The following is a 26,032-nucleotide window of genomic DNA, read 5'->3' as shown; positions in this document are numbered from 1 at the left end:
ATATGAATAAAAGACTCAAGAAAGAATTATTTTATTAAAATCCCAAAGTGACGGGCTATGGGACACAGTATGAGATAGCATCAAGTTTGAAGAGGGTAAAAAAGCAGTTAGAGTAATTAGGAATTAGTGATTAGGTGATGCCAAGCTTGCATTTCAAAAGCCTGTGGAGTGTAGGTGGAAGGGAAGACTGAAGAAAGTAAGGAGTTCCACAGTTTTGAAGTCCTGAGAAAAAAAAAACTTGTTGGAGTAGGAAACTGCAATGAGTTTTGGTTTCAATATAATGGGGGTGCTGGGAACAGGAAGAACATGTCAGATGGTGTATCTGCAGCTTGAAAGAAACAAAAGGAGAATGTTTAGAAAAGCACAGGAAGTAGTCTCAATAACATAAAAGAGACAAGAATGATTGAAGTGAACAGAGAGAGGTTGGAGGCTAGAAATAAGAGAGGGATCACCTAGCCTTTACTCGTATTCTGTGAGAGGTGCTTAAAGAACCTCCTCTTCCCACCCAGTAAAGGAACATCATTCATGTTATTGATGGATGTAGGCATGTTAAGGAGTTAAGGATTACTGAAGAGGAAAATGTTTGGCACTATAATAGCTGCTTATGAGAAAAAAGTATGATAATAAGTTAAGACATTTGTGAAGGAATTCAATAGTTATGTAAATTTACAGAATGTCAAAATAATATTTTAAAGAAAATAGAATTTCTGACTTATATGCACTTCAAGTGTTATTTTAAGCACATTATTTTAAAAAGAATGGCTGCCATTTTACTCTACAAGCTGAGAAATTGCCACGCTTGATCACTTATTTTTCAGAAGAATATCTATAATTTAAAATACATATTGTGGAGAGCCTTACTATGGTGTTGGTCATTAGGGACAGAACCTTGACTTTTCCTTTCTCAGTCTTCAGGAGAAGACTTAAAAGAGACCTTTCTACTTCTACTAGTACAATAATCTGTTTGGCCAAGTGACTGAGTCGCTAACCAAGTTTCATGGTCTTTGTTGTTTTATATAAATAATATAATAATTATTGTATTATAACAAATTGTGCTTATATTTACTCTCTTGATTGTGAAATGAGCAAACCAGTTATCTTTTGAAGGAGATCTATGCATATTGAATGAGGAGTCCAGCCCTCTGTGTTACTATAGTTTTACTAATATGAGAAAACTTTACAATTATGGGGAAAGAGCAAGGGAATGGTACTAACTGGATAGCTCTATCAAAGAGTGGGCATATGCACGATGGCACCATTCTATGATTCTATAAACAGAGACTCGTTCTTAATATAGTCACAACGCCAAATAAACAGGAATGTTATGGTATTGCTAACCATTCTGAAGTATTGCTTTAAGGATGAAACAGATATTAATCAATATTATTCCAAGCAAGTATGCAAAGCTTAGAAAACAAGGAATAAGAGTTGCACTGTACCCACTCCTGTCACACAAGTGTAGGCCATTCCCAACCCACAGATTTTAGCCCATTCATTTGAATAGGTGCAAAATCATGAACTGGGAGTGTACAATTTTTAATATTCACTCTTGACATGCACCAGGAGAGGGTGCAGTGTATAGCAGGAGTGTATTACAAAATATTAGATATAATCCCTGTGGATGGCTCTCTGGATGAACCAATTCATACAGGCAGAATATAACTGTGCCTTACAGACCTCAGGCAGTATATACCTGTGCCAGACAGAACAGGAGATCTAGCATTCAATTCTTAATCTGTACAGAGTTAGAGCGGTAAAATAGATGATACGTTAGTCTCAGCAACCTAGACCTTATGCTTCCTCTCCCAGTTGCTATTCAGTGACTCTTGTTGGAAAACGTGCATATGTGAACATGGGATGAGTGAGGATGGGATTCGACTCAGATCTCCTCATCCTTCTCATTGAATGCCCCCTGTGAACATCCACTCTACAAGCTCACTCATGAAGAATAGCCACTTGGACAAGGTACTAGAAGGCTGCTAGTATCCATGAAACCATACCAACAGTCAAAACCTTGAGGAGGAATGGGGAAAAAAATACGTGTGTGTGTAAAAGATCATCAATCAAATTACATCAGATTTGATATAATGAAGACTTTATTGGAATAAATTTGTGGATTGATGTTAAATCATTAAAAAAATTATAGTTACAAACCAGATCGACATCGTAACAATGTCCAAAAATACCTGCAAATCACTAAGGCATAAAAATGAAATCCAGTGGGACATCATTCCGACATGGAAGTGACTTTGATGTTTAATTATCAACTGAGTGGAAGAAGTTTCTCTGTCTTGAGCAGCGAGTTTGCAGGAGGAGAGTAGGCGGCGGTTCTGGCCAGTGTGCCGCTAGTACACAGCGTCCTGTACTGTCGCCAGTCTTTGATCCGTCAACCTTTGTGTAAAGAAATGGCCATGAGTAAAATGTAGAGGCAACGAAAGCACAACAGACAGTAAAAACCTGGCATCAATTACCCATGTGTCAGCTCACCCAAATTACCTGGATTTGAAAATTGTTTCGTTAATTGGTTGAAAAGATTTGTGAAAAGCAATTTACATTTTTTTTGTCTCCCAGTATGGACAACTTCTCGCTTCTTTAGGGTTCACGATGGTTTTATATTTCCCTGTAAATTACAGTCTGGCTTGCCATTTGAATCGATGGACTTTGCTCATTAAAACGTCCAAAGTCGAGTGATTTATTCTGCTCTGAAGCTGTTTGCTTTCCAATCCAATCGATAGATCAGAATTAATTTGACAAGGTGTGACTGGGCATGGAGTCGCCGAAAACGGCTCGGTTTTTCTCTTCTTATCAATGCAAACCATTCGGAGTAAAGGGGGTGATTTTATCTAAAGACAAGTCTGCGTCGCAGTCCATCTCAGAAACCGAATAGGTGGCGAGTTCGTTCGCGGCGGAGATCTGTGACACCCTATCGAAGACCTGGTCAACACTGTCCACGACGTTGGGGATCATGTTGACATAGGCGGTAACGATCTCCTTGTGGAAGGCCGTGTCCTGGTTATAGGACACCAGCTCGTTGCTGATGTTAACTGTCTCCACCTGGTTGCTGGAGCACCAGATGTGGCAGCCCAGGAGGCTGGAGAAAGCTTTGCGAAACTCCGCGTTGAAAGCGTAGACGACCGGGTTGAGGGTGGAGTTTGCCCAGCCGAACCACACGAAGATATCGAAGGTGCTCTCACTGACACAGGACAAGCTGGAGGCGGAGGCCGGGGAGCTGCGGTCACAGAAAGGGACCAGGCAGTTGAGGATGAAGAAAGGCAGCCAGCAACAGACGAAAACCCCCATGATGATGGAGAGAGTTTTTAACACCTTGGTCTCCTTCTTGAAGGAGCTCTTCAGGATGCTGTGGTGCTGAATGTGCTGCTGCTGAGAGTCCAGTTTGCTCCGCTGGCAGCTCTGGGCATGTTCTGCTGCTCTCTCCAGTGAAGCGATCCTCCGGATCTGGATCTGGGCGATCCTGTAGATGCGGGTGTAGGTGACCAGCATGATGGCCACGGGGATGTAGAAGCTGACCAGTGAGGAGGAGATGGCATAAGTCCTGTTCAGGCTGGAGTCGCAGTTGTCTGGCAGGGTGGCAGCGCTGCTGTTTGCTGGAGCCCCCTCTCGGGGCTGGCTGCTGTGCCAGTTCAGTTGTACCGGGATGAAGGAGATGAGGAGGGAGAATGCCCAGGTCAGGCCGATCACCAGCAGTGCCAGGCGGCGGCTCATCTTGCGCTCGTAGCGGAAAGGGCTGGAGATTGCCCAGTACCTGTCCACACTGATCACACATAGGTTCAGGATGGACGCCGTCGAGCACATTATATCGAAAGCCACCCAGACGTTGCAGAAGGGCCCGAAAGGCCAATAACCGGCCACCTCTGCCACCGCTTTCCAGGGCATCACCAGCACGGCCACCAGGAGATCGGAGACCGCCAGGGAGACGATGAAAATGTTAGTGACTTTGGTCCGAAGGTGGCGAAACCTGACCACGGCGGCACAGACCAGGGCATTACCCAACAAGGTGAAGAGGATTAATAAGGAAAGTAAGGAGCCGGTCAGCACACGAATCGCCAGCTCCTTTTTGGCACTTGTTGGCTCCTCATCGAGAGTCCTGTTCGGCATCATTCCTCCCAGGGAAGTGGCAGGGGGTTTGGGGTGGAGAAGGTTACCTCCTTAGCTCTTAGATCCCAGCATCCATACCTGACTCAGGGTCCCAGCACAATCCGAAGAGCAGCCTTTCAGGAAAAGCAGTTTAAAGGCAGTTCGCCTGGATGCTGCCCACATCTTCACTTTGTGCTCTTGCTGGCAGATCATCGATCGACGTATCAGGCGGGATCCTACTACTGCTTTTTACATCCTGTAAGATGGCCCACGTGAAATGTGCTTCTGCACAAGGCAGAGTGCCGATATACTCAATAAAACCATGTCATGTACAAACGGGATGATTTTAGTGCGAGGTCCCCGAAGAGAATCGACAGCGGCGCAGAGACATTTCCAATCGGGGATATAGGTGGCATTTTAGTAGAAACAAATAAAACATAAGGAAATCACTCATTTTCTATATCTCTCGGTCGGTGCTTCATTTGATCCTTATAGGTAGGAAAAGGGGAGAGAGGGAGAGCCCCACCGTTTGGAACTTGATTCGAGCGTCTCTGAAAATATATTTCCTACACGCAGAGTTCAAATCCAACATCGCGCCAGCAAAGTAATCGCTGTTAAATTCAAATAATTCAGATTCCTTCAAGGATAACTACATCTCCCTCCCTCCCCTCCCCTGGCTAACTGAAGAAGTGTCAATGTGTGTGTGTGTTTTTTTGTTACAGAAAAACAACTGATCGATTCCCCAATCTTACACTCTCCCTAACATCCCATTCCTTAGCAATGATTTCTGGACGCGTTCAGACGGGGCAGGGTCACAGTTCACTACAGGAACCAGTCAAATCTGTAAGAGTAATATAACATACACCTATTGCCCATGTCATTGCTGACTGATGTTCTACTTACCAAAGGTTGCTATTATTAACTAAGGTTCTCTGCAGCGCTCTTCTCTTATCAAAAAGAGAGCGCCACAGGGAGTCTCAAGGCTGACATACAGATAAGCAAACAGCCAAATCTGGGTTTGAATGGTTGTGTGTGTATATATAAATGCCGTGCATAATTCCAGCCCCACATTTTCATTACCGTAAGTTTTCGTATCCAATAAGGAAGAAGGGAAATGAGCAATTGTGGCGGAATTTAGACAGTGCACCGCAACAGACCGGGATTCCTGTTGCAAATCTGGAAGAATGATCTTATCTAGCCTGTTGTCGCGGGTTGGAGAATTTCTGTAGAGTTTAATGAGAGCTGAAGTACTAATGAAATAGAGGATAGTTCCGCTCTTTAATCGCCCCATAAGTGTCGTGTACTTGAGGCGATATCTTCAGTAATACGAATGAAGAGCGCAAAATCGTCCTTGAAGTTACTATTTCTATTTTTGCAACCTTGCAGAGCTACGGTAGCTGCGACCAGTGTGCCGAGTTCTGATATGTACACACTGCCATCGCACCACAGAATACGGAGAGGGAAATGTGCCTATCTTTTGTTCCTGCTCACGTTAATCTTTTGGTAATAGCCCCATCTCAGTCGCTAAACCATTGGTGACCCTATGCCACCGCTCTGCTCGGAGCATCTACACTTCCTGTAGACCCATCTTTTGTTTACTTGCTTATCCTATTACCATCCGGATAGACTGGGTTTGTTCCCTCAGAGCAGAACAGGCTGAGGGGAGATTTGGTTGAGGTGTATAAAATTATGAAGGGCCTCGGTAGCGTGGATAGGAAGAATGTATTTCCCTGAGCAGAGAGGTCAATAACCAGGAGGCATAGATTTAGCATAATTGGTAGGTTTAGAGGGAATTCAAGGGGATTTTGTTTCACCCAGAGGGTGGTGGGGGTCTGGAACTCACTGCCTGGGGGGACCGGGGGGGGGGGTGGGGGGGGGGGGGGTGCAGAAACCCTCATCACATTGAAAAAATACTCTCCTATGCAAGTTCTGTAATTTACAGGATTAGAGACCAAGAGTTGGAAAGTGGGATTAGGTTCGATAGTTCTTTTTCAGCTGGCACGACATGATAGGCTGTGCCAAAAAAAATTCTATGTTTTATGCTTCTACCATCTTCTTATGCCTTGCACCATCATCCTCTTTGTCGTCTAATCTCTGCTGCCTTACACCCTATCACAGACCTTACCTTTTGTTCTTTCCAGCCTTCCCCCTTTTCCCTGCCTCTCTATTTGCTGCAAACTTGATATATCTCTAACTTTTCCCAGTTGCGATGAAAAGTCATTGACCACAAATGTTAATTTTGTTTCTCTCTCCACAGATGCTGCTGGACTTGCTGAGTATTTCCTGTTTTTATTCCACTCTTCAACAGGTTTTGTTGACACGTAATGAACCCTATTTATTGTCACTTGTAACCTGTCAGTATTTGATTTAAATGATGGCGAACAGGAAATGAAAACAGGATTTCACTCTGGCTGTATGTTTCCAGTGAGAATCAGTCAAGATAACCCTCTTTGTGATAAACACTGACATTAATTAAGTCACTTTATGTAGTGACTGCTCCTGCAGTTTGTGTGGTTTTCGGCATTGCCATTTTAGAAGCCTGAAGAAATTAATGCTTATGCACATGACAACTGAGCAGCCAAATACATCAACATTTGTATATAAATACATGCAAAGGAATGGGGAGACCATGGTGTGGTATGGAATATCTGAAATGTTTCAGGTTATGCTCTGTAATTCATTGCTCTTCATCACATTCCCTCATGAACCATGGAGCTCTCAACACAATCAGTGACATTTGGTCATCTCCAAAGTACAGATGGGGGTTATTTTAAAATGATCAGATTTGTCATTTATATTGAACATAATCAGAATATCTTACATATATTACATAGTATTTACATGGTATTTACAGCACAGAAACAACTCATACGGCCCAACAGGTCAATGCAGTGTTTATGCTCCACACAAGTATCCTCCCACCTCTCTTCATCTTACCCCATCAGCATCTCCCCTTATTTATCCCACATGTGTTTATCTAGCTTCGCCTTAAATGTATCCCTGCTAATTGCCTCAATAAACCTGTCATAGCGAGTTCTACATTCAAACCATTTGCTGGGCAAAGAAGTTTCTCCTGAATTTCCTATTGGATTTATTAGTTGCTATCTTATATTTATGGTTCCTAGTTCTGGTCTCCCCAAAAGTAGAAACATCATTCCTATGTCTATCGTATCAAATCCTTTCATAATCTTAAGCATTTTTGTCAGGTCACCCGTCAGTCTTCTCTTTGCTAGAGAGAGAGCCCCAGCCTAACGTGCACTGATCTGAGAAATTAGGAAATGACAGAGGTTTGTGGGACAAAGAAACCTTGTCAGATTCTAATGTAAAGGGATCTCTTAGTAAAAATATCTACTTTAGGAGGAGTGACAATGAATGTTATCATGGTTTTCATGTTATGCTGTTCACATGTTCTTGCATAAGTAGCTCTGTGCTGGCCAATGGGAGATAAGCAAATGCTGTAGGCATAACTTCCAGAATTCTCATGGTCCCCATGGATTGGAAGGTAGCAAATATAACATCACTATTCAAGAAAGGATGGACCGAGAAAACAGAGAACTATAGGCCTGTTAGCCTGACATCAGTAACAGGGAAAATGCTAGAATTTATTATTAGGGACATGATAACAGGGCACATAGAAAATCAGAATAGGATTGGGCAGAGTCAAAATGGATTTATGAAAGGGAAATTGCGTGTTGACAAATCTGTTTAAGTCTTTTGAGGTTATAACTAGCAGGGTGGATAAGGGGAACCAGTGGGTGTAGTGTATTTGGATTTTCAAAATGCATTTGATAAGGTGCCACATAAGAGGTTATCAGGGCTCATGGGATTGGGGGTAATATATTAGCATGAATTGAGGATTGATAATCAGACAGAAGTGGGAGTAGGAATAAACAGGTAATTTTTGGGTTGGCAGGCTGTAACTAGTGGAGTATTACAGGGATCAGTGCTTGGGCTTCAGCTATTTACAATTGAAATCAATGATTTAGATGAGGGAACTGAGTGTAATGTATTCAAGTTTGCTGACATTACAAAGTTAGGTGGGAAAGTAAGCTGTAAGGAGGACACAAAGAGGTTGCAAAAGGATTTTTTCAGGTTAAGTGAGTGGGAAAGAACATGGCAGAAAGAATAGAATGTAGAGAAATTTGAAGTCAGCCTCTTTGGTAAGAAAACTATAAAAGCAGAACTTTTTTTAAATGGTGAGAGGCTGGGAAATGATGCTATTCAGAGGGACCTCATTGTTCTTGTATATGAGTCACAGGAAATTAGCAATTTCCAAGCAATTTGGAAAGCAAATGGTATGTATGTTAATCTTTATTACAAAGGGATTGGAGTATAAGAGTAAAGAAGGCTTACTGCAATTGTATAGGGCTTAGTAAGAATGCAACTAGAGTACGGTGTACAGACAGTTTTGGTCACCTTGGCGAAGGAAGGATATACTTCCGTTCAGGGGAGAGCAATGAAGGCTTACCAGACTGAGTCCTGGGATGAGGGGATTGTCCTGTGAGGAGAAATTGCATGTAGACTGGACCTATGTTCCCTACAGGGTAGATGCTGGAAGGAATCTAGAACTATGAGTCAGAATCTCAGAATAAGGGATCAGCCATTTAGGACTGAGATGAGCAGAAATTTCTTCCCTCAAAGGGTTATGAATCTTTGAAATTCTCTACCCCACAGTGCTGTGGATGTTCAGCCACTGAGTATATTGTAGGCTGAGATCATTAAATTTTTGAGTACTAAGGGAATCAAGGGATATGGGAATAGTGTGGGAAGGTGTAGCTGAGAGAGATCAGTCATGATCTTGTTGAAAGGTGGAGCATGCTCGAAGAGCCAAATGGCCCACTGCAGCTCCTATTTCTAATGTTCTTACGACTTACCACTGAGTTTCCTTTGCACATTTGGGAAGCCCCAAGTCTTTGGTTGGTGCATCTCTGAAATGATGTGTTTGAAAGCTGCAACTCAACCTGGTGGACTATCATGGGTGAAAACCCACATCAAAATGTCTTTGGTGTTCTGTGTTAGTTCTTGATGTGTCACAGCAGGATGCTGATCAGATCGAATGGTGTTGCGTTTCTTGAGAGTTATTGTGGCTGCACTATCCGGCAAGTGGTGCACATTTCAAACATTCGTGCCTTGAGCCTTTTACATGATGGAAAGGCATTGATGGGATTAGCAAGTGAGTGACTCATCCTGGAGTACCCAGCCTCCACCTTGTTCTTGCAGCCACACTGTTTAAATGGCTGATCCAGTTAAGATCTTAGTCAATGGTCACTCTCAGGAAATTGATTATGGGATACTCAGCTTCTTCACTCTCTGAGGAGTTCTGAGTGAAACTGAGTACTGTAGAATCAGCTGAAAGACTTGTTCCTGATCTTATGGTGAAGGAAAGGTTCATTGATGAAACAATTGAAGATGATTGGGCTGCAAATGCTGCCCACCAAAACTGCTGCAGTTTGTCCCCCGGCTGGAATGATTGGCCTACAATAATAACAACCAGATATGATACCAGTCACTAGAGAATTACTCCTAGACTGCCATTAACATCAGTGTTACTAAGGCTCCTTGGCTTCATACTCAGTTAGATGCTGCATAAATTCCTTTCTGTTTCCCTGTGGCATTCAGTTCTTGTGGCCATGCCTGGATCAAGGCTATGACAATATATGGTGGAATCTGAACTGAGCATCAACAAGCAGGCTATTGGTGAATAGCTGGCACTTGATGCCATTATTTTGTTCATGCTTGGACAGATATTATTAGTCAGATTATATTTATCCAGCTTTTTTGGAAAGGACATACCTGGGTATATTTAATATTGTCAAATGGATGCCAGTGTCAGAGTTGCACTGCAACAGTTTGGCACAGTGGAGCTGGTATGGTGTGCAAGTTTTCAGCATACAGTCAGGATTTGTCAGAACCTATAGTCCTTGCTATGTCAAGTGGACGGAGGAGCATAAGGAAATATGGTAAAGAAAGTTTAATTCAGCCCATCAAGCCCATATACAGTTAACTTGATCCTTTCATGGACTCTGGAAAAGACAAAAAACTCACAGACAGAACTGTCTAGATTATAAAACATTGTGTTTTTTGCTTAAACAAAACTTGTAATCCATTATTTCAAACCTTACAACTCGCTTGTGCAGCAGGCTGCTGGTGTCGTGCTGTTAGATGCAGCTCACCGATTGAGTCTGGTCGAAATAGATGTTGAAAACGTTTTACCATCCGACTGGACTAAAGGAATCTGATAATAAACATTTATCCATCTACAGGAGGTGTTAGTTCTGTGGTAGCTGCCCTTCTCCAACACTCCCACTGACTGAATGGAAGCAAGCGATCGCCACCTAGCGCACTCTGTCTAGGAAAACAGTTAAAACCTGTTTCATTTTATTCGGGTAACACCAGCAGAAATCATTTCTTCGGTTAGTAGGTTTAATGTCCAACTTTTAACAAGGGCTGGTGGTAGTTCAAACCATTTGAAGATCATTTGTTTTCATTAAATCGTTTGTACTTATTGTATGGTCTTATAGTTGGGTTTCTAAAACCCGTATTGCCACTTTTTAGGGATTAATGTGGAAGAACTGCCTTTACCTCCCTTCACCAATATTTTCTAAATGGGTTTGGAAAGGGTCGGTTGCAACGAAGACAAGAGCAAAGATTTTTAAGTTGGTAAAATGACCGCAAAAATGCATTTATTAATAAAAGGCTGATGATATATCATCTTATGAATTAATGGGAAGATCGTGGAATTAAATGGTTGGGATCTTTTGCAACAACTTAAGAAGTTTTAGATTCACACCGACCAGGAGATACTGATATATAGATCCATGAAGATGGCAGTGCAGGTAGAAAAGGCCATTTATAAAAGTAAATGAAATGGGTTTAACGCAATTGAACATAAAACATGCAAGTGATATCGAATTTATATTAAGACTTGATTATGTGACCAACGATATACTGCTGGGTCCTGGGCATCCCATCATCGGAAAAATAATAAAGATATGGAAAGGGTAGAGCAGAAATTGACTGGAATGCTAACGGAAAGGAAAGGTTATAGTTATGAAAAAACTCGAAAAATATATATGATAATATATTAGGAGTGAAGGAGAGATTTTCAAAAATTCTGATTGTTTTGAGAAGGTTATCAGATTGTTTCTGATGTGTAAAAACAGGGCACAAATTGAGGAGGATTCCATTCATAGGCCAAAGGGTGAAGGTTCAGTGTCTTAGAATTGAAAATATTATAGGTGATTAAAAACCTTCAACATCATTTCCCAGCAGAAGCTGACAACTGATGAAATAACCAATGATTTAAACTTGTAGTGACCTAGGGGGATTAGTTGGAGTATGAAGTTATGTAACATGCGGTGCTAAGGCCTCCCATTTCAATCCACTGCTAAAAGAAACAACAGAATTGTTTTTTCAAAAATTCCCATTCCTCTTAGATTCCATGTCACTTCACTTAAATGGGGTCAGCTGGGCATGATCATGGCCAACAATTTCACTCAATTTCCCTGAATTTCTATCCCAAGGCTAACCTAAATTAAAGTCACTACTATATAAGTAGCAGTATAAGTAGCACAGCAATATCGCTGAAGCAAATAACGCATTGCAGAGGCCGTGGTACTCTGAAAGTTCTGTCAGGGCTTATGTTGCTATTTTTCGTTACCTCGGCAAATAGCGCAATTTAGGATTGGGGATATGAGGTTCCCATTGAAAGTGAAAACAGAAAACATCCTTAAAACGGAAAAGTAGCTGTAAATTGTTTTAAACGTGAGTACTTGAGCACTTGTCTACTGCTTAGAGTGTTTATTTAGCAATCCAAACTTTTAATGCTATTTATGAGAGGTTATATGGTATTGGGGCTGGTGTGTTAAAATAGATTAAAATATTACGCTGCCACTGAATATTTATTCTGAACTCTCCTCCCGCCCCCCACCCCCGTCCCCCAATCCAGAGCTTGACATCATGACAGTCAGTGGGAATTTATAGTTTTTAATCCTGACTAACTCATGGTATTAGAATAGTTTCACAGAGCCCCTAAGCAAATTGCATTAGCCTTTGGAAGGGAAAAGATTTTGATACAAACCCTTCAAGCAAAACAGAAATTAGTTGTGATGTACACAAATGGGAAGACATTTTTGAAAAGAATGAAAGGCACAAAAGGCCTGCTATTCATCTGCAAAAAAAATGCTGTTCTTTTACCGGGCAAATTGTTGCATCTGGTGCATGGACAGCCAGCTGTTCGTGTCGCATTAGCAGTGAGTGTTGGGCAGCAGAGTATTTTACTAGTAAATCACAGTTGAGATGGCAATATTATACATTGGAATACCTTGATCTGGTATCCATGCTGAACCCGGAATGCTAATGCCAAGAGATTTTATTTTCAGAGTATGTCCTGCCAGCGAACCGGAAACAATTTGCAGATCACCGCTATGCTTTCAGAAAATACTCTGCAAATTTAGCCATTATCTCATGACTACATAATTTCGGAATTGTCCTGATTAAATATTCCCATGTAATATGGGGTTGCAGCTCCTTACCAGTCATCTTGTTAGGTTGTGACTTTTATACTGGAGGCCAAGAAATGTCAAAAAATATTTGGTGTTATTACAAAGTTCTGCTTAAATATTCAGGAATTTTCATTGGAACCTCCCTCAGAACGTAAATAACGGTACAGCACTTCCCAGGGCTCGCCACTCTTCATATGTACCTTCAGTTTTCCTGATCACTTTTGAATTCTGAGAAAAAACTGAGGAAATAAAGCCTGAGTACCCATTTCCAATGCACTACAAAAAGCTCACTGATATTTGGTTTCTACCAGCACCACTGATTCCAGACTTCATAACAGCCTTGGTCTATCCATGGATTCAGGCTGAATTCCACAGTTGAGCTGAGAGTGTCTGCCCCTAAAATCAAGAAAACATGTGACAACCACAGCCCAAAGGAGCTTAGTAAAACTGAAGTCCATGGTAATCGGGGAGACCGGGGAACTGTCCAGTGGCTGGCACAAAGCAAAATGATTGTGGTTGTTCGATGCAATCATCTCAGCCACAGGACATCACTGCAGGGGTTCTTCAAGTCTGTGTCCTAGGCCCAACAACCTTCAGCCTCAATGGCTTTCTTTCTATCATAAAGTCAAAGTGTGGCTGCTCGCTGATGACCAGCTTGCTACTGGACACAGGCCCATAGCTCCATAGAGAGGGCAACAACAGAGAGGTGCAACTCACAGGAGTTTCTGTATCTTTGAATCAGGCACCATGTGTCAGTTCTATCCCTGAATTTACTGAATTTATGTAGCAAAGGCTGCACTATTTTGAGATTGACACCATGCTTTTCAATCTCAGTTAATGAGACTTTGGGCTGGGACTAATGTCTCTATCCTGAGCTGTGGTAAAATGGGAACAACATCTGTTTCTCCTGCTCCGTTTGCCTTGGATTGGAAAGGTGTCTGGACCTCGGGATCAGTGCGGAACCAACTACTTCAGCTATCTGGGACTGTGGAATATCCCGGCTGTAATGCTGAAGACTTGTGCTCCAGAACTGTGCACGCCTTAGCAAGCAGTTCCAGTATGGCACCTGCTCTGGGAGCGTTTGCTGGAACAGTGCAGGTGGGGATTTACCCTGTACCCAACTGGTACTGTACCTGTGCTGGGAGTATTTGATGGGACAGTGCAGGGTGAGCTTTATCTGGGCCAGAGTTTGGGGATGGGAACCTGACGCTTGGAGCATTTCCAGGTCCTGGCACTATTTTAAAATGCAAACAATATAATTGGCTTGGTTGCTGGTCCAGCACCCAATTAGAGGCACCAGAAATGTTCTGGAGGCAGGAACAGGTGACTACAATTTTAAAGGAAAGCAGCAGGCATCATTGGGCTTGCCTTTGCCTATATAGATGCATCACCAGAGAGCTCAAAGGGCCTATGTTGGCATGGGCATTTGTCTCCGGGTGGCACCCCATTTTTCCAATGCCTCTCTGGAGGCTCTCATTGATGCCATCTCAAAGAGGAGCGAGCTGTTTTACCCAGCCTCAGGGAGGAGGAGCTCCCCCCTGTGAGTCCAAGAGGGTGTGGATGGAGATGGCCATGGAGCTCAGCAGCCAGGGACCCAAGAGAAGGGCCTGGGCGCACTGCAGGAAAAGGTTCAATGGCCTATTGCATTCTGGTGTGAGTGGCCAGCGGCAGCTGGTTTATTGGGCACTAACTCTCTATGCATCAGAAAGCCTGCGAGCTGAGCTTGCAGAATGTCTGTAGTTCTCCCTAACTTTGTCAGAGTAAGTGAACGGTCACAACACTGAGACGCAGCCACCCACAGATATGAGCAACATTCAAATGGGGACATCAGTGCGGGGGACATCAGCCCACTGAATGTCATGCTGGAGGAGACGAGGTGGGGGCAGCTTACTTATGGATCATTCTCCTCTCAACCTGCAGGAGAAAAAAGCCCCTAATACAAGGGAGATGGCCTGAACAGAAGATGGAGTGGCATAGCTCAACATTCTGACAGTAGTAGAGGAAATAGCACTAGAGATCACCAGGGTGCCCTCATTCGGTGGAGGATGGTGAGATGGGAGGCCATGAGCAAAGTCATTGGATAGCTCTTTCTTGAGGTGAAGGGCATGCAGGAGACTCCTGCCCATTGTGAACTCTGGATCTAAGACGGCTGTCATATGAGGGACTGGATGTGCTGGGGCACTTGTTGATTAGAACCACTTCTCATTACCTTTGTCTTCTGTCTCTCACAGGGCCTGTCGCACAGAGGCTTCCAAAGGAACCCACCACATCGGCGCCAATATCCACAGCTGGGGTGGATTCCATGGAACCTGAACTGTCACATAATACCTTGGCACCCTCCACCCAGCGCAGAGACACCTTGGTTGGGCAACAAACTAGTGTAGAGAGGGGGGCACTGGGTGAACCTTAAATCACGCATCAGCAGGATGGTGAGGCAGAGTCAGCTGTGGGCAGTCCCCCTGGGAGGAAGGACAGACACAGCGATGCTTCACTGGGCGAAGATGCTGGGTCTCGGGTGTCACAGACAAGGAGGGCCTTTCTGGACAACCAGAGGAAAATAAATTCCCTGAGGCCTTGTGGAGCCATGGTCAGGCAATGGAGGAGTCCATACAGTGCTTGTGCTCTGCCATGACGCAAGCTCCGATCACATGAGCTCCTCCATTGAGATTCGGCAACCTCTTGGAGAGTCAAATGCAGCACCACTCTGAGTGGATCAGGAGCAGTATGCTCACCACCAGCACCTTCTTAAGGGCAATTAGGGATGGGCAATAAATGCTGGCCTTGCCAGCAATGCCCACATCCCAATAAAAAATGCGCAAAAGGAGCGAAACTCTCTGCAGCATAGACTGCTCAGTGTCGCTGATGACTCTGAGATGCTCGGAGTGAATGCCAGCTGCGTCCCAGCCAGTGTCTGCTTCCTGCATCCAGGAGTGCCAGGAAAGGGCTGAGACGATCCTAATGGCAGACGATGAGGCAATTCTACAGAGGGTTGCAGTGCCACCCTTTGGCTGCTCTCCCCCTCTGACTTTGTAGCCATCTGTGTGCCAGGGCCCTGTGATGGAGGCAGCCCCTGCCATAATGCAGACACAGCAGCCTGTGGAGGGGCCCTCACAGACGCCACCAAGATGAGGATGGAAGCCAAAGGCAACTCAGCCGGTGGCAGAGAGTAGGGAGCAGGCTTCCTCTACGACATCTGCCACGGGGCGAGCACCTTGTAGAAGCATTAGGGAGAGGAAGGCGCCACGGTGTTGACTTCACCTCTTGGGTCACCTGAATGTTATTATATAAATCTGTCTGTCTTTTCATATGCCTCACAATATAATTTTTTGTCACCACTCTGACTGGTGTGTTATTGATGTCTCCTCTCCAAACGGGAATGGCGCTGGTGGTGGGTGCATGGAGATCTGAGACTGCTACGTACCCAAGCTTTTCACTGTTGGACATATATGGATGCAGGAAAACTCCATCTGCATGTACATGGCTGCTAATGGGACCTCGCAGTTTAGGCTCAAAGTGGTGTAATAGTGGTGTGTGTTGGAAGATGAGTAGTGGGCTTTTCAGCTGCAAGGTTTAGGTGAAGCGCTGCTGAAACAGCGTGGTCCTTGGTGCCATTCCAGTCTGCAGTTCACCCTGAGGTCTGGGACCGCATGGCCAGGCATCCTCCACTTCCTGGGCACCAGCCACCTTGAGAACAAGCCATTCCCCCTCCTGTTCCTCCTTTTCCCAGTCCTCCTCTGAGGTGGAGTGGCGTTCCAGTTCCTCTGCCATCTCCAGTGTCATGTTTTGCAGGGAATAGCAGATGACCATGACATGGGAGACTCTGGCTGGCTTGTACTGGAGGGCACCACCCGACTGGTCAAGGCAATGGAAGCATGTCTTCAAGATGCCAATGGTCTGTTCAATGCAGGTCCGTGTTAGGAAAATGGCTCTGGTTGTAGTGTCTGGGTTTCAGATGGGCGTCGGGAGCCACCTCATTAGGAGATAATCTTTATCTCCAGCAGCCACCCCGGAGTTTGGATGTGGGCTTGAAGAGGTGAGGCACCTGGGACTCCCACAGGATAAAGGAGTCATGACTGCTGCCTAGGAACTGGGCGCAGACCTGCAAGATTCACTTCCTGTGGTTACAGACCAAACTGGATATTCATTGAGTGGTAGCCCTTTCTGTTGAGGAATCTGACTGGCTGGTCTGTTGGTGCCTTGATGGCTATGTGGGTGCAATCAATGACCCCCTGGACCTGAGGGAATCCATCGATGGTGACGAAGCCCACAGCCCTCTGTGTCTGTACCGGCCCACCTATGTCAAAGTGGATGTTTTCCCCCACCCTCCAGAATATGGAATCCGTGACCTGCCTGATGATCTAGAGACTGCGAGATGCCACCTAGGTCCGTAGCTAAACCCTGGAACAAGCCGGTTGCAGAAATTCAGAGTGACGGTAATTTTGACAGCTGAAGGTAAAGAACTGCCATGGGGGCCATGAGGCCTCAGGTCATTGTGGATCAGAGCACAAAGGCCAGCCCTCCCAGCTGCCTGGTACTGCCACCCAGGATGTACCCGATCCAAAAGGCAATTTGAATATTATGAATAGTTCTCCATCTGCTGGGTCTAAGGGTACTGGCAGGGAGGGACATGGACTCTTCTCTCCGCCTCTGGACCCGGCTCCAGGTGGATTTCTGGGGACAGAGGTGGTGATCCTGAACAGCTGGCCCCTACAAGCCCAGTTTCCCCAGAGGAGCCCAGTGAGGACACCTCCGCCATTGATCCTGGGAGTGGGATTGGGATGGAGGAGGGACCAACTGCTGCGGCTGGGACATCTGCCCCACAGTAATGGGTGTGTCGGCCACTAGCGGTGACTACCTGGAGGAGGATGGGGACTCGGTTTGGGGCATGGAGGACGATATAGAATCCATCGCCAGTGAGGCAGTGGACACCTTCGTGCTTCCCACTGAGTCTCCCATCATCCCAATTGCGGAACTCCGGAATTTTCTTGTTGTTAGCAGGGGATGCCGCAATAAAGTTTAGCTGGCCCTTGACCGGTGGTCAGAACTGGGGCCACTCAAAGTCCGTCCGTGCCACTCTCAAAAAGATGGGGAGGGTTCGCAGACATGAAGCCAGTTGTGTAGCATCGGTTCAAGGCCTTCCTCACTCGGCTGCTGAGTGAGTGGTTGGCAATTATGCTCCCTCCTCATGATGAGGTGTTTTGGTGACAGGATTAAAGTACTTTTGACATGAAGATAACCATAACCAGCCTCACTATCAATGGCAGAGGGGTCTGTCTGCTGATTTCACAATCTCTGTCCTCAGGGAAGGGAGGTATGCTCTGAGTTTTCTGCAGGCAACACACAACATTCCAGGGGACAAAGCCACTTAGCTCCTGGAGTGGCAGGGTAGGGTCAACATGAGTCACCGCACCCCTATTTCTAGTGGGGTAGCTTTCTTGTTGGCCCTGACTTTTCAGATGGAGCTCTTAAGGGGGAAGGAGGTTGTGCTGAGCCGCTTGCTCCAATTTGCTGTTCACCTGGGCGGCATACCGCTCGACTTTGTTGACGTGTATGGGCCCAGGCCCAGCGCGTTGCAAGTGCGCTTCTTTAAAGAAGTGTCTGCTCTCCTGAGCTCCATTGATAACAGCGAGTGCATGATCCTTGGGGGTGCGGGGGGGATTTCAGCTGTACCTTTGAGACAAGGGTTCACTCCGGGCACCAGCATGTCCAAGCATCAGTGAAGAAGTTGAAGGAACTGATTGTCTCCCTCAGCTTCATGGACGTCTGGTGGAATCTCCATCCTGACTCCAGCGCCTTTACCTGGAGGACTGGAGAAGTAAGGTCTCAAATGGACCACCTCTACATTTCACAGGTGTCATGCTCTGACTACCACCTGGTGTAGGCAGAGCTCACTCTGCTCTGCATGCATGTGGGGTCCATGTACTGGCACTTTAACAACCGGCTGCTGGAGGATGAGCGATGCCAGGACTTGTTCTGTCGATTCTGGGCTGACTGGAGAAGGAAGCAGGGGTCTTCCTCTCCTTGAGGCTATGATGGGATGTGGGCAAGACTCACATCTGTGTCTTCCGTCAGGAGTATGTGAAGGGGTTGACCAAGAAGCAGGAGGCACCTGGAGAGGGAGGTGATAGACTTGGAATCCTGCCTCGGTCAGACCATTGTGGACTTGGCCCTTTGGCAGGTGTACAAAGAGAGGATGGGCACGCTGAGGGACCTGCAGGTATGTATGTAAGGTCACGGATCCAGATTCTGGAAGATTTGGACCCCGCCTCACCCTTCTTCTACTCGCTAGGAAAATGGTAGGAGTCTGTATGCAGTTGCTTACTGTCGACTGATCTTCCATCACGGATCCAGAGGGAATGGGCCTCTGGATGCTGTTCTCTCTGGATCCTGGGGGAATGCCTGGCGACTGGGGAGATGCCCCTCTCATGGTGCAGGGCAAGCATCATCCTACTGCTGAAGATGGGTGATCTCTGCCTGCTTAAGAACTGGTGCCCAGTCTCCCTCCTCACACAAGATACATATTGAAGCTGGATGCTTGCAGAGAGAAGCACATGTTAGAATGCTGAAACTTGTGCTGTCAATCAAACCAAACCATACAGGGTGGATCAGTGGCCCGACAACACTTACAGGATGACCTCACTCTGCTTCTGGCCATTAGTCTTTCCGAGACAACCACTCACTGCCATCTTTATACTGCGGGCCACATGACAGCTTGGAATCTGTTAAAGAAGTTGCAGTCACGGAATATGATGTCATGGAAAAATAACTAGAGTTAGACCAGAAAGAAAAATAAGACTTGCACTTATATAGCGCCTTTCATGACCACAGGATGTGCCAAAGCGCTTTATGGCCAATGAAATACTTTTCTGAAATGTAGTCACTGTTGTAATTTAGGAAATGTGGAAGTTAATTTGCACACAGCAAGCTCCCAGAAACAGCAATGTTATAATCACCAGATTATCTGTTTTCATGACATTGCTGAGCAATAAAAATTGGCCAGGACACCGGGGTAACTCCCTGCTCTTCTTCAAAAAATGCCATGGGATCTTTTATAAACACCTGAGAGGGTAGATGGTACCCTGGTTTAACAACTCATCCAAAAGATGGCACCTCTGACAGTGCAGCACGCCTTCAGTATTGCACGAGAGTGCCAACCGAGATTATTACAGTCAAGTCCTAGAGTAGGACTTGAATCTTTGAGCTTACAGATGAGAGTGCTACCAACTGAGACACAGCTGACTCTACAAAAGTCAAAGGATTTTTTTTTTAACTCTACATGGAGGTGGTTAAACAATTTACAGGGTCCAAAACAGGGTTTGCCCACAGAAGTACAGCTCCCTAATGTATATGAACTGTACATTTTTTATGTAAATGGAATGGCTGAACCCATTGATCAGTTTTCAAACACTTTGGATAACCTGTTAGATTCCTATTCAATGCAGATGGCAGCTATTCATCCACACACATCAATAAGTCTGCAGTGTGCATTCTCTGCAATCTGCAGCATTAAGTGGCAGTGACTAATTTCAGTCCTGTTTATGCCTCCCTGCTGAAGGAAGAAGAAATCATAAGACATAAATGCTCCATTTTCACCACGAAAGCTTTTTGCTTGTCTATAACCACCTGAAACATTAGGCTTGGATTACGAACTACACTCCATTCACATTGCATTCAGTTGAAACCAGCTTTCTTCCTGTGCCTTGCAAAACCTCAGCTAAAATGAAAGGGTACATTACAAATGCAGCAATATGAGCAGCAAAGACAGCACTCAGTGGAAAAGTACTTTTATTAAGATTGATAAAAGTTTAAAAAAAACTCTTGATACAAAAGCTGCTATTAACCATCTCCAAATCCCATCACATCTTAAAAACAAACTCATAATACTGGAACCATAATTGGCGTCACTCTGCTTTTGGCTGCTAATCTTTCCAGGACAACCACACCACTGCTATCTTTACTGCAGGGCACACAGGCAGCTTGGAAGCTGCTGAAGAGGTTGTAGTTGCTGAATATGACGGCACAGAAAAATAACTAGAACTGCACATGGGCAAGACGTTTGCTCCCTACAGTTTCATTGTCAACAGATGCAATATTTTATTTATTGAAAGCACATTATAGGGGAGGTGGTGGCGTAGTGGTAATGTCACTGGACAAGTAATCCAGAGCCCAGGCTAATGCTCTGGGGACATGGGTTTGTATCCCAGCATGGCAGGTGGTGAAGTTTGAATTCAATTAATAAATCTGAAATTAAAACTAGTCTAATGGTGACCATGAAACGATTGTTGTAAAAACCCATCTGGTTCACTAATGTCCTTTAGGAAAGGAATTCTGCTGTCCTTACCTGATCTGGCCTATGCGTGACTCCAGACCCACAGCAATGTGGCTGACTCTGAAATAGCCTAGCAAGCCATTCAGTTCAAGGACAATTAGGGATGGGCAATAAATGCTGGCCTAGCCAGCGATGCCCACATCCCACAACCAAATAAAAAAAAAACTAAAGTATTTTGACTCTAAGAGCAATGTATTCCAAAGCTATGAATATCTAAAAATTGCTTCATGGTTATTGTTAAGAGACCAACTGGCTGTGTGTGTCACAGCATTTACTAATATTTATCAACTTGTAACATGCCAACTGTGTCAGTTTTCATTTTCAATATGATATAGGGATTTCCATGAACTTTATGAAGAGCTAGATAAACAATGCAAATAAGAACTGTGGTTAAAGCTTAGATACAAATTAAGTTATGCATGTGAGAAGGATTAGAACTGTGCCTTGGGTTGCATTTAACTGAAGTAAAGCTGTGTAGCATCATAAAATTGCTACAGTATAGGTTATACAAATTTTACAAGAATGCATCATCTTATTTCGAACTGATATATGGAGAAGTGTCATAATTTTGTGTTCAAATGCAATATAATAGTACCCAGTTAATATTGAGAAATATCTGTTATCATATAACAGAAATTTAGTATAGATTACTACAAATACATTCCTTTAAAAACATCACAGTAGCAAGTTAAAACATGGTGTGTTGGGCAACGTCTATTTCACATTCAGGTACATGAAAATAAAATCCACTAATGTGGCTTTCTTACATATCAGCTCACAAATATGTACATTTTATTAAAACTAGTTGAAACATTAATTAAGTTGCACAGAACACCTCAAAAAGTGATGCAGATGCATGCATGCGGTAGAAGATAGCAAAAGGCATAGCAAGATTTACGATTAGAATCCACATTTCAAAGCTATAAATATTTTCTTCCAAACCATTGTCAAACTGGGGCCAAGCTCCAAAAGCTGGAAGTATCCAAAACTTTAAAAAAGGAAAAAAAGAATTGAGTCAGGTTGATTACTAATTATCATTAAAAGCTACCTATTTATTAACAAGTAAAATATGTAGAGTAATGCCAACATGCAACATACCAAAATGATCAACTTTGTTATTACAGTGAAAGTATTTTTTGCCTCCAATGGGCTTCAAATGGTTGTATTATATTTTGCATCTTTATTATGTAGCTGAATTGCTGATACCTTATAACAGCATTATATCTCAGGTGTTCTTGAGAAACTCCACTTAAAAAACTACGGGCCATAACATTGGTAAATATCAAATATATGATTTGCATTAATAATACACAACAAATTGTACTTATATAGTCCCTTTAACATAATAAAACATCCCAAGGCAGCTCAGAGGGACATTATAAAACAAATTTTGATACTGAGCCACATAATGGGATATTAGGGCAGATGAGAAAAAGCTTGGTCAAAGACATAGGCCGGAATTTTATGTTGGGCGGGAGGCCCCGCCCATCAGCTCAAAAGTCAGGGGTGAGCCCACCTCCTCCAGGCCTGGGGAGCCACGTCAGAATTTTTTGCTCCCCAGGCCCTTAATTGGTCTTGGGCGGGACTTCCATCTCCTTGAGGCAGGATGTCTCGTCTAATGGGGTTGCCAGCCAATCAGCAGCCCGGCAGCTCTTAATCCCAGCAGTGCCATCGGGAGCATTGGCCACTGCTGGGACTACACCCAGCCATCGCAAGCATGGTGAAGGATGGCCCTGGAAGACAGATATGTTTTTGGGTCTCTCTGGGGATAATCGGCCAGGCCTTGGCAAGGCAAGCAGGGTCGGTTGGGGAAGTGCAGTGTGGTGAGGGCGGTTAGGGCTTCGGGGGTGGCCCTCCATGGGGCACAGGGTGCCCGATCAGGAGGGCTCTCTCCCCAACCCACAAGAAGGTCGCCAGGTTTTACCTGGTGGCCTTCTTGGGGCCTTTGCTGCTCCCCCCCCACCCCCAACCCCCGCCACCCCCACTGTGGGTAAAATACCAGTGGTGGCAGTTAATTGGTCACTTAAGGGCCTTGATTGGCCTGAGGCAGGCAGGCTGTTGCTCGCCGCCGCCGCCCCTCGTAAAATTGCAGCGGAGGTGGGAAGGCATCGGGAATGGCCCCCCACCTCCCCTCCCCCCCCCCCCCCACCACCACCAGTCCACTCGTTTGGGGGCCATAAAATTCCAGCTATAGGTTTTAATGTATATCTTGAAGGAGAAAACAAGCTAGAGAGCTTGGGGTCCAGGCAGCTGAAGGCACAGCCACCAATGGTGAAGCAATTAAAATCAGGGATGCTCAAGAGGCCAAAGTTAGAGTAGCACAGATGTCTTGGACTATTGTGGAACCGGGAGAAGATTACAAAGATAGGGAGGGGCAAGGCCATGGAGGGATTTTAAAACAAGGATGAGAACTTTAAAAAATGAAGCATTGTTTAACCGGGAGCCAATGTAGGTCAGTGAGCACAGGGGTGATGGATGAACAGGATTTGGTGTGAGTTAGAACATGGGCAGCAGAGTTTTGGATGACCTCAAGTTTATGGACGATAGAATGCGAGAGGCTGGCCAGAAGTACTGTAGAATAGTCAAGTCTAGAGGTAACAAAGACACGAATGAGGGTTTCAGTAGCAGAATAGCTGAGGCAGGGGCAGAGTTGGGTGATGTTACAGAGGTAGAAATAGGCAGGCTTACTGACAGTGTAATATGAGGTTGGAAGTCCATCTTGGGGTCAAATATGACACCAAGATTCCGAACAGTACAGCCTTAGACAGTTACCAGGGAGAGGGATGGAGTTGGTGGCTAAGGAGCAGCGTTTGTGGCGGGGACCAAAGACAATGGTTTCAGTCTTCCCAATATACAGTTGGAGGAAATTTCTGCCCATCTAGTACTGAATGTCAGGCAAGCAGCCTGACAATTTAGAGACAGTGGAGAGGTCAAAAGAGGTGGTAGTGAGGTAGAGGCGGGTGTCACCAGCGTACATTGTGTTTTCAGATGTCACTGAGGGGAAGCATGCAGATGAGAAATAGGAGGGGGCCAAGGATCGATCCTTGGAGGACACCAAAGCTAACTGCAGGAGCAGGAAGAGAAGCCATTGCAGGTGATTTTCTGGCTATGATTAGATAGATATGAATGGAACTAGGTGAATACAGACCCACCCAGCCAGAAGACACTGGAAAGGCATTGGAGGAGCAGTAAAACCTATCCTTTACCAATATAACTGAACAAGTTTATTAATGGTTTTGTTATTTCTAAAGATGATTGCTGTGACTATTCAAAAGGTTAAATAGCCCTTAGTTCACATTTTTGCTTGCCATTTGTCTGTCGTAAGTGATTACTTTTGTAACTCAAATTGGTTTATTGTGCTGTAACTTGCAAGGCTACTGACCAGGTGCTGGAAGGTGGGATTAGATTGGGTGGCTAGATTTGTCGGCTAGCACAGACACGATGGGCTGAAGGGCCTCCTTCTGTGATGTAATTTTTCTACGGCTCTATGAAATGAAACTATTAAATGGCCCATTACCCATCGTCAGTTGATGAATATGAAGTTTTTTTGATATACAAGATGGGGACAGATTTGAGAAAGAGACTTCAGATCCTCACTTCACAAGGTCACCTGGTGGCCAGAGCCTGTGACTACATTGTGACAGTTGACATAGCACGATTGAATGGAGATGAAAAAGTCTGATTCAAAATCATGGCAACAGGAAGAAAGGCTTGTGAACAGGAAGTGCATTTTTTAAAGATATTAAATGTGTTCATCTTCAGAATTACATTTTCCTTAATCTTTTGAGCCCAATTACTCATTAAATTGCTACCTTGTTTATGGCAAATTGTAGGTGCTCATAATGATCAAAGGTTAACATAAAAAAAGCTTAACTATATAAGGAAATTCAGGGATAAGAAATGGCCATTTGGCCTATCAAAGTTTATCCCTCTAGCACTTCAGCTCTACCATCATGGCATCTAACTGTATTATAACACCCCAATATGTTGTCCTGATTCCTTTCCCTACTTGCTAGATTATTCAAAGTGTTTATCATTCTGAGCAAAAGGTTTTCTGGAAATTCTTTCAAATTTGTGTTCATAAACTTCCAATTTCTTGATAAACTTGTACATAATCAGTTATATCTACCTTACCTGTACCATTTAATATTTCTGTACTTCAATAAGGTCCTTCTCAACTACCTATTCTCTGGGATACAAAGTTTCAGCTTCCCTCATTTTTCCTTATTATTATTATTATTATTAATATCATTTACACATGGGATCAGTTTTATTGTTCTTCTGTGTTGGTTCTAATGTAAAAATATATTTGTGGTGACCAAGTGAGCAAAGCTGAAAAACAGATTTTTAAGTGTGGTCTAGCTAGTGTAATGTAAAGCCTCAATATAACTGTAGATTTATATTTGATCATTGTGGTTATAGATCCTAGCATGTTGTCAGCTTTCTCAATTGAATTGCTCCATTGTCTGCACATTGAATGCGATGTGTCTACGACAACCACCCTCATGTCCTTTTCTAAATCTCAATCTGCTAATTCAATTCTATTTATTTCATACCTATGTCCAACTTCTTTTGATCTTCATGTAATACAATAACATCTAACTATGATAAATATAAAGTTTGTCCAATTATGTAACCAATCTAACATCTTTATAAATCCTTTGTTGCACCCTTTGACTCGCTATCCCTTTATTTTTATGTTCTAAACATATTAATAAAGAAAGAAATTGTAGTTATATAATACAGCCCAAAATGCCCTATAATCAATGATGTATTTTTGAAGTGGTTAATTTGCAGGGTCTCACAAACAGCAATGAGATAATGACCAGATTATCTGTTTTAGTGATATTGACTGAGGGATAAATATTGGCCAAGACATTGGAAAGAACTCCCCTGCTCTTCTGCAACAGTGCCATAGGATCTCTTACATCCATCGGAGAGGGCAGACAGGCCTTGGTTTAACAGGTCATCTGAAAGATGTCACCTCCAACAGTGCAGCACACCCTCAGTGCTGCATTGATGTATCAGCCTAGATTTTGTGTTCAAGTCTTTGGAGTGGGACTTGAACCTACAACCTTCTAACTCAGGGACACAGGTGTGCCAC

General features: G+C 44.2%; 2 protein-coding genes across 2 annotated transcripts in view; both read right to left on the bottom strand.

The window, feature by feature from the left end:
* Positions 1–2,805: 2,805 nt before the first annotated feature.
* drd5a (dopamine receptor D5a) lies at positions 2,806–4,116 on the bottom strand. Its single transcript, XM_068020097.1, has one exon. The coding sequence runs from the start codon at positions 4,114–4,116 to the stop codon at positions 2,806–2,808; it is 1,311 nt and encodes a 436-aa protein (XP_067876198.1).
* A 14,761-nt stretch (positions 4,117–18,877) lies between these two features.
* otop1 (otopetrin 1) overlaps positions 18,878–26,032 on the bottom strand; it is a 30,037-nt gene continuing 22,882 nt past the window's right edge. The window contains exons 6-10 of the mRNA XM_068032708.1: positions 21,757–21,916; positions 21,204–21,288; positions 20,484–20,604; positions 19,227–19,318; positions 18,878–19,133 (exon numbers count right to left, since the gene is read on the bottom strand). Coding sequence (XP_067888809.1) covers positions 18,878–19,133; positions 19,227–19,318; positions 20,484–20,604; positions 21,204–21,288; positions 21,757–21,916 — 714 coding nt within the window. The remainder of the gene's footprint in view (positions 19,134–19,226; positions 19,319–20,483; positions 20,605–21,203; positions 21,289–21,756; positions 21,917–26,032) is intronic.

The sequence above is a fragment of the Heterodontus francisci genome, chromosome 1 (genome assembly GCF_036365525.1).
Source record: "Heterodontus francisci isolate sHetFra1 chromosome 1, sHetFra1.hap1, whole genome shotgun sequence".
Classification (NCBI taxonomy): Eukaryota; Metazoa; Chordata; class Chondrichthyes; order Heterodontiformes; family Heterodontidae; genus Heterodontus; species Heterodontus francisci.
This window is presented reverse-complemented; position numbering and strand designations above follow the sequence as displayed.

What these genes read in the sequence shown, in the direction of transcription:
- drd5a (XM_068020097.1), bottom strand. Translation starts at nt 4,116, where the DNA reads ATGCCGAACAGGACTCTCGATGAGGAGCCAACAAGTGCCAAAAAGGAG.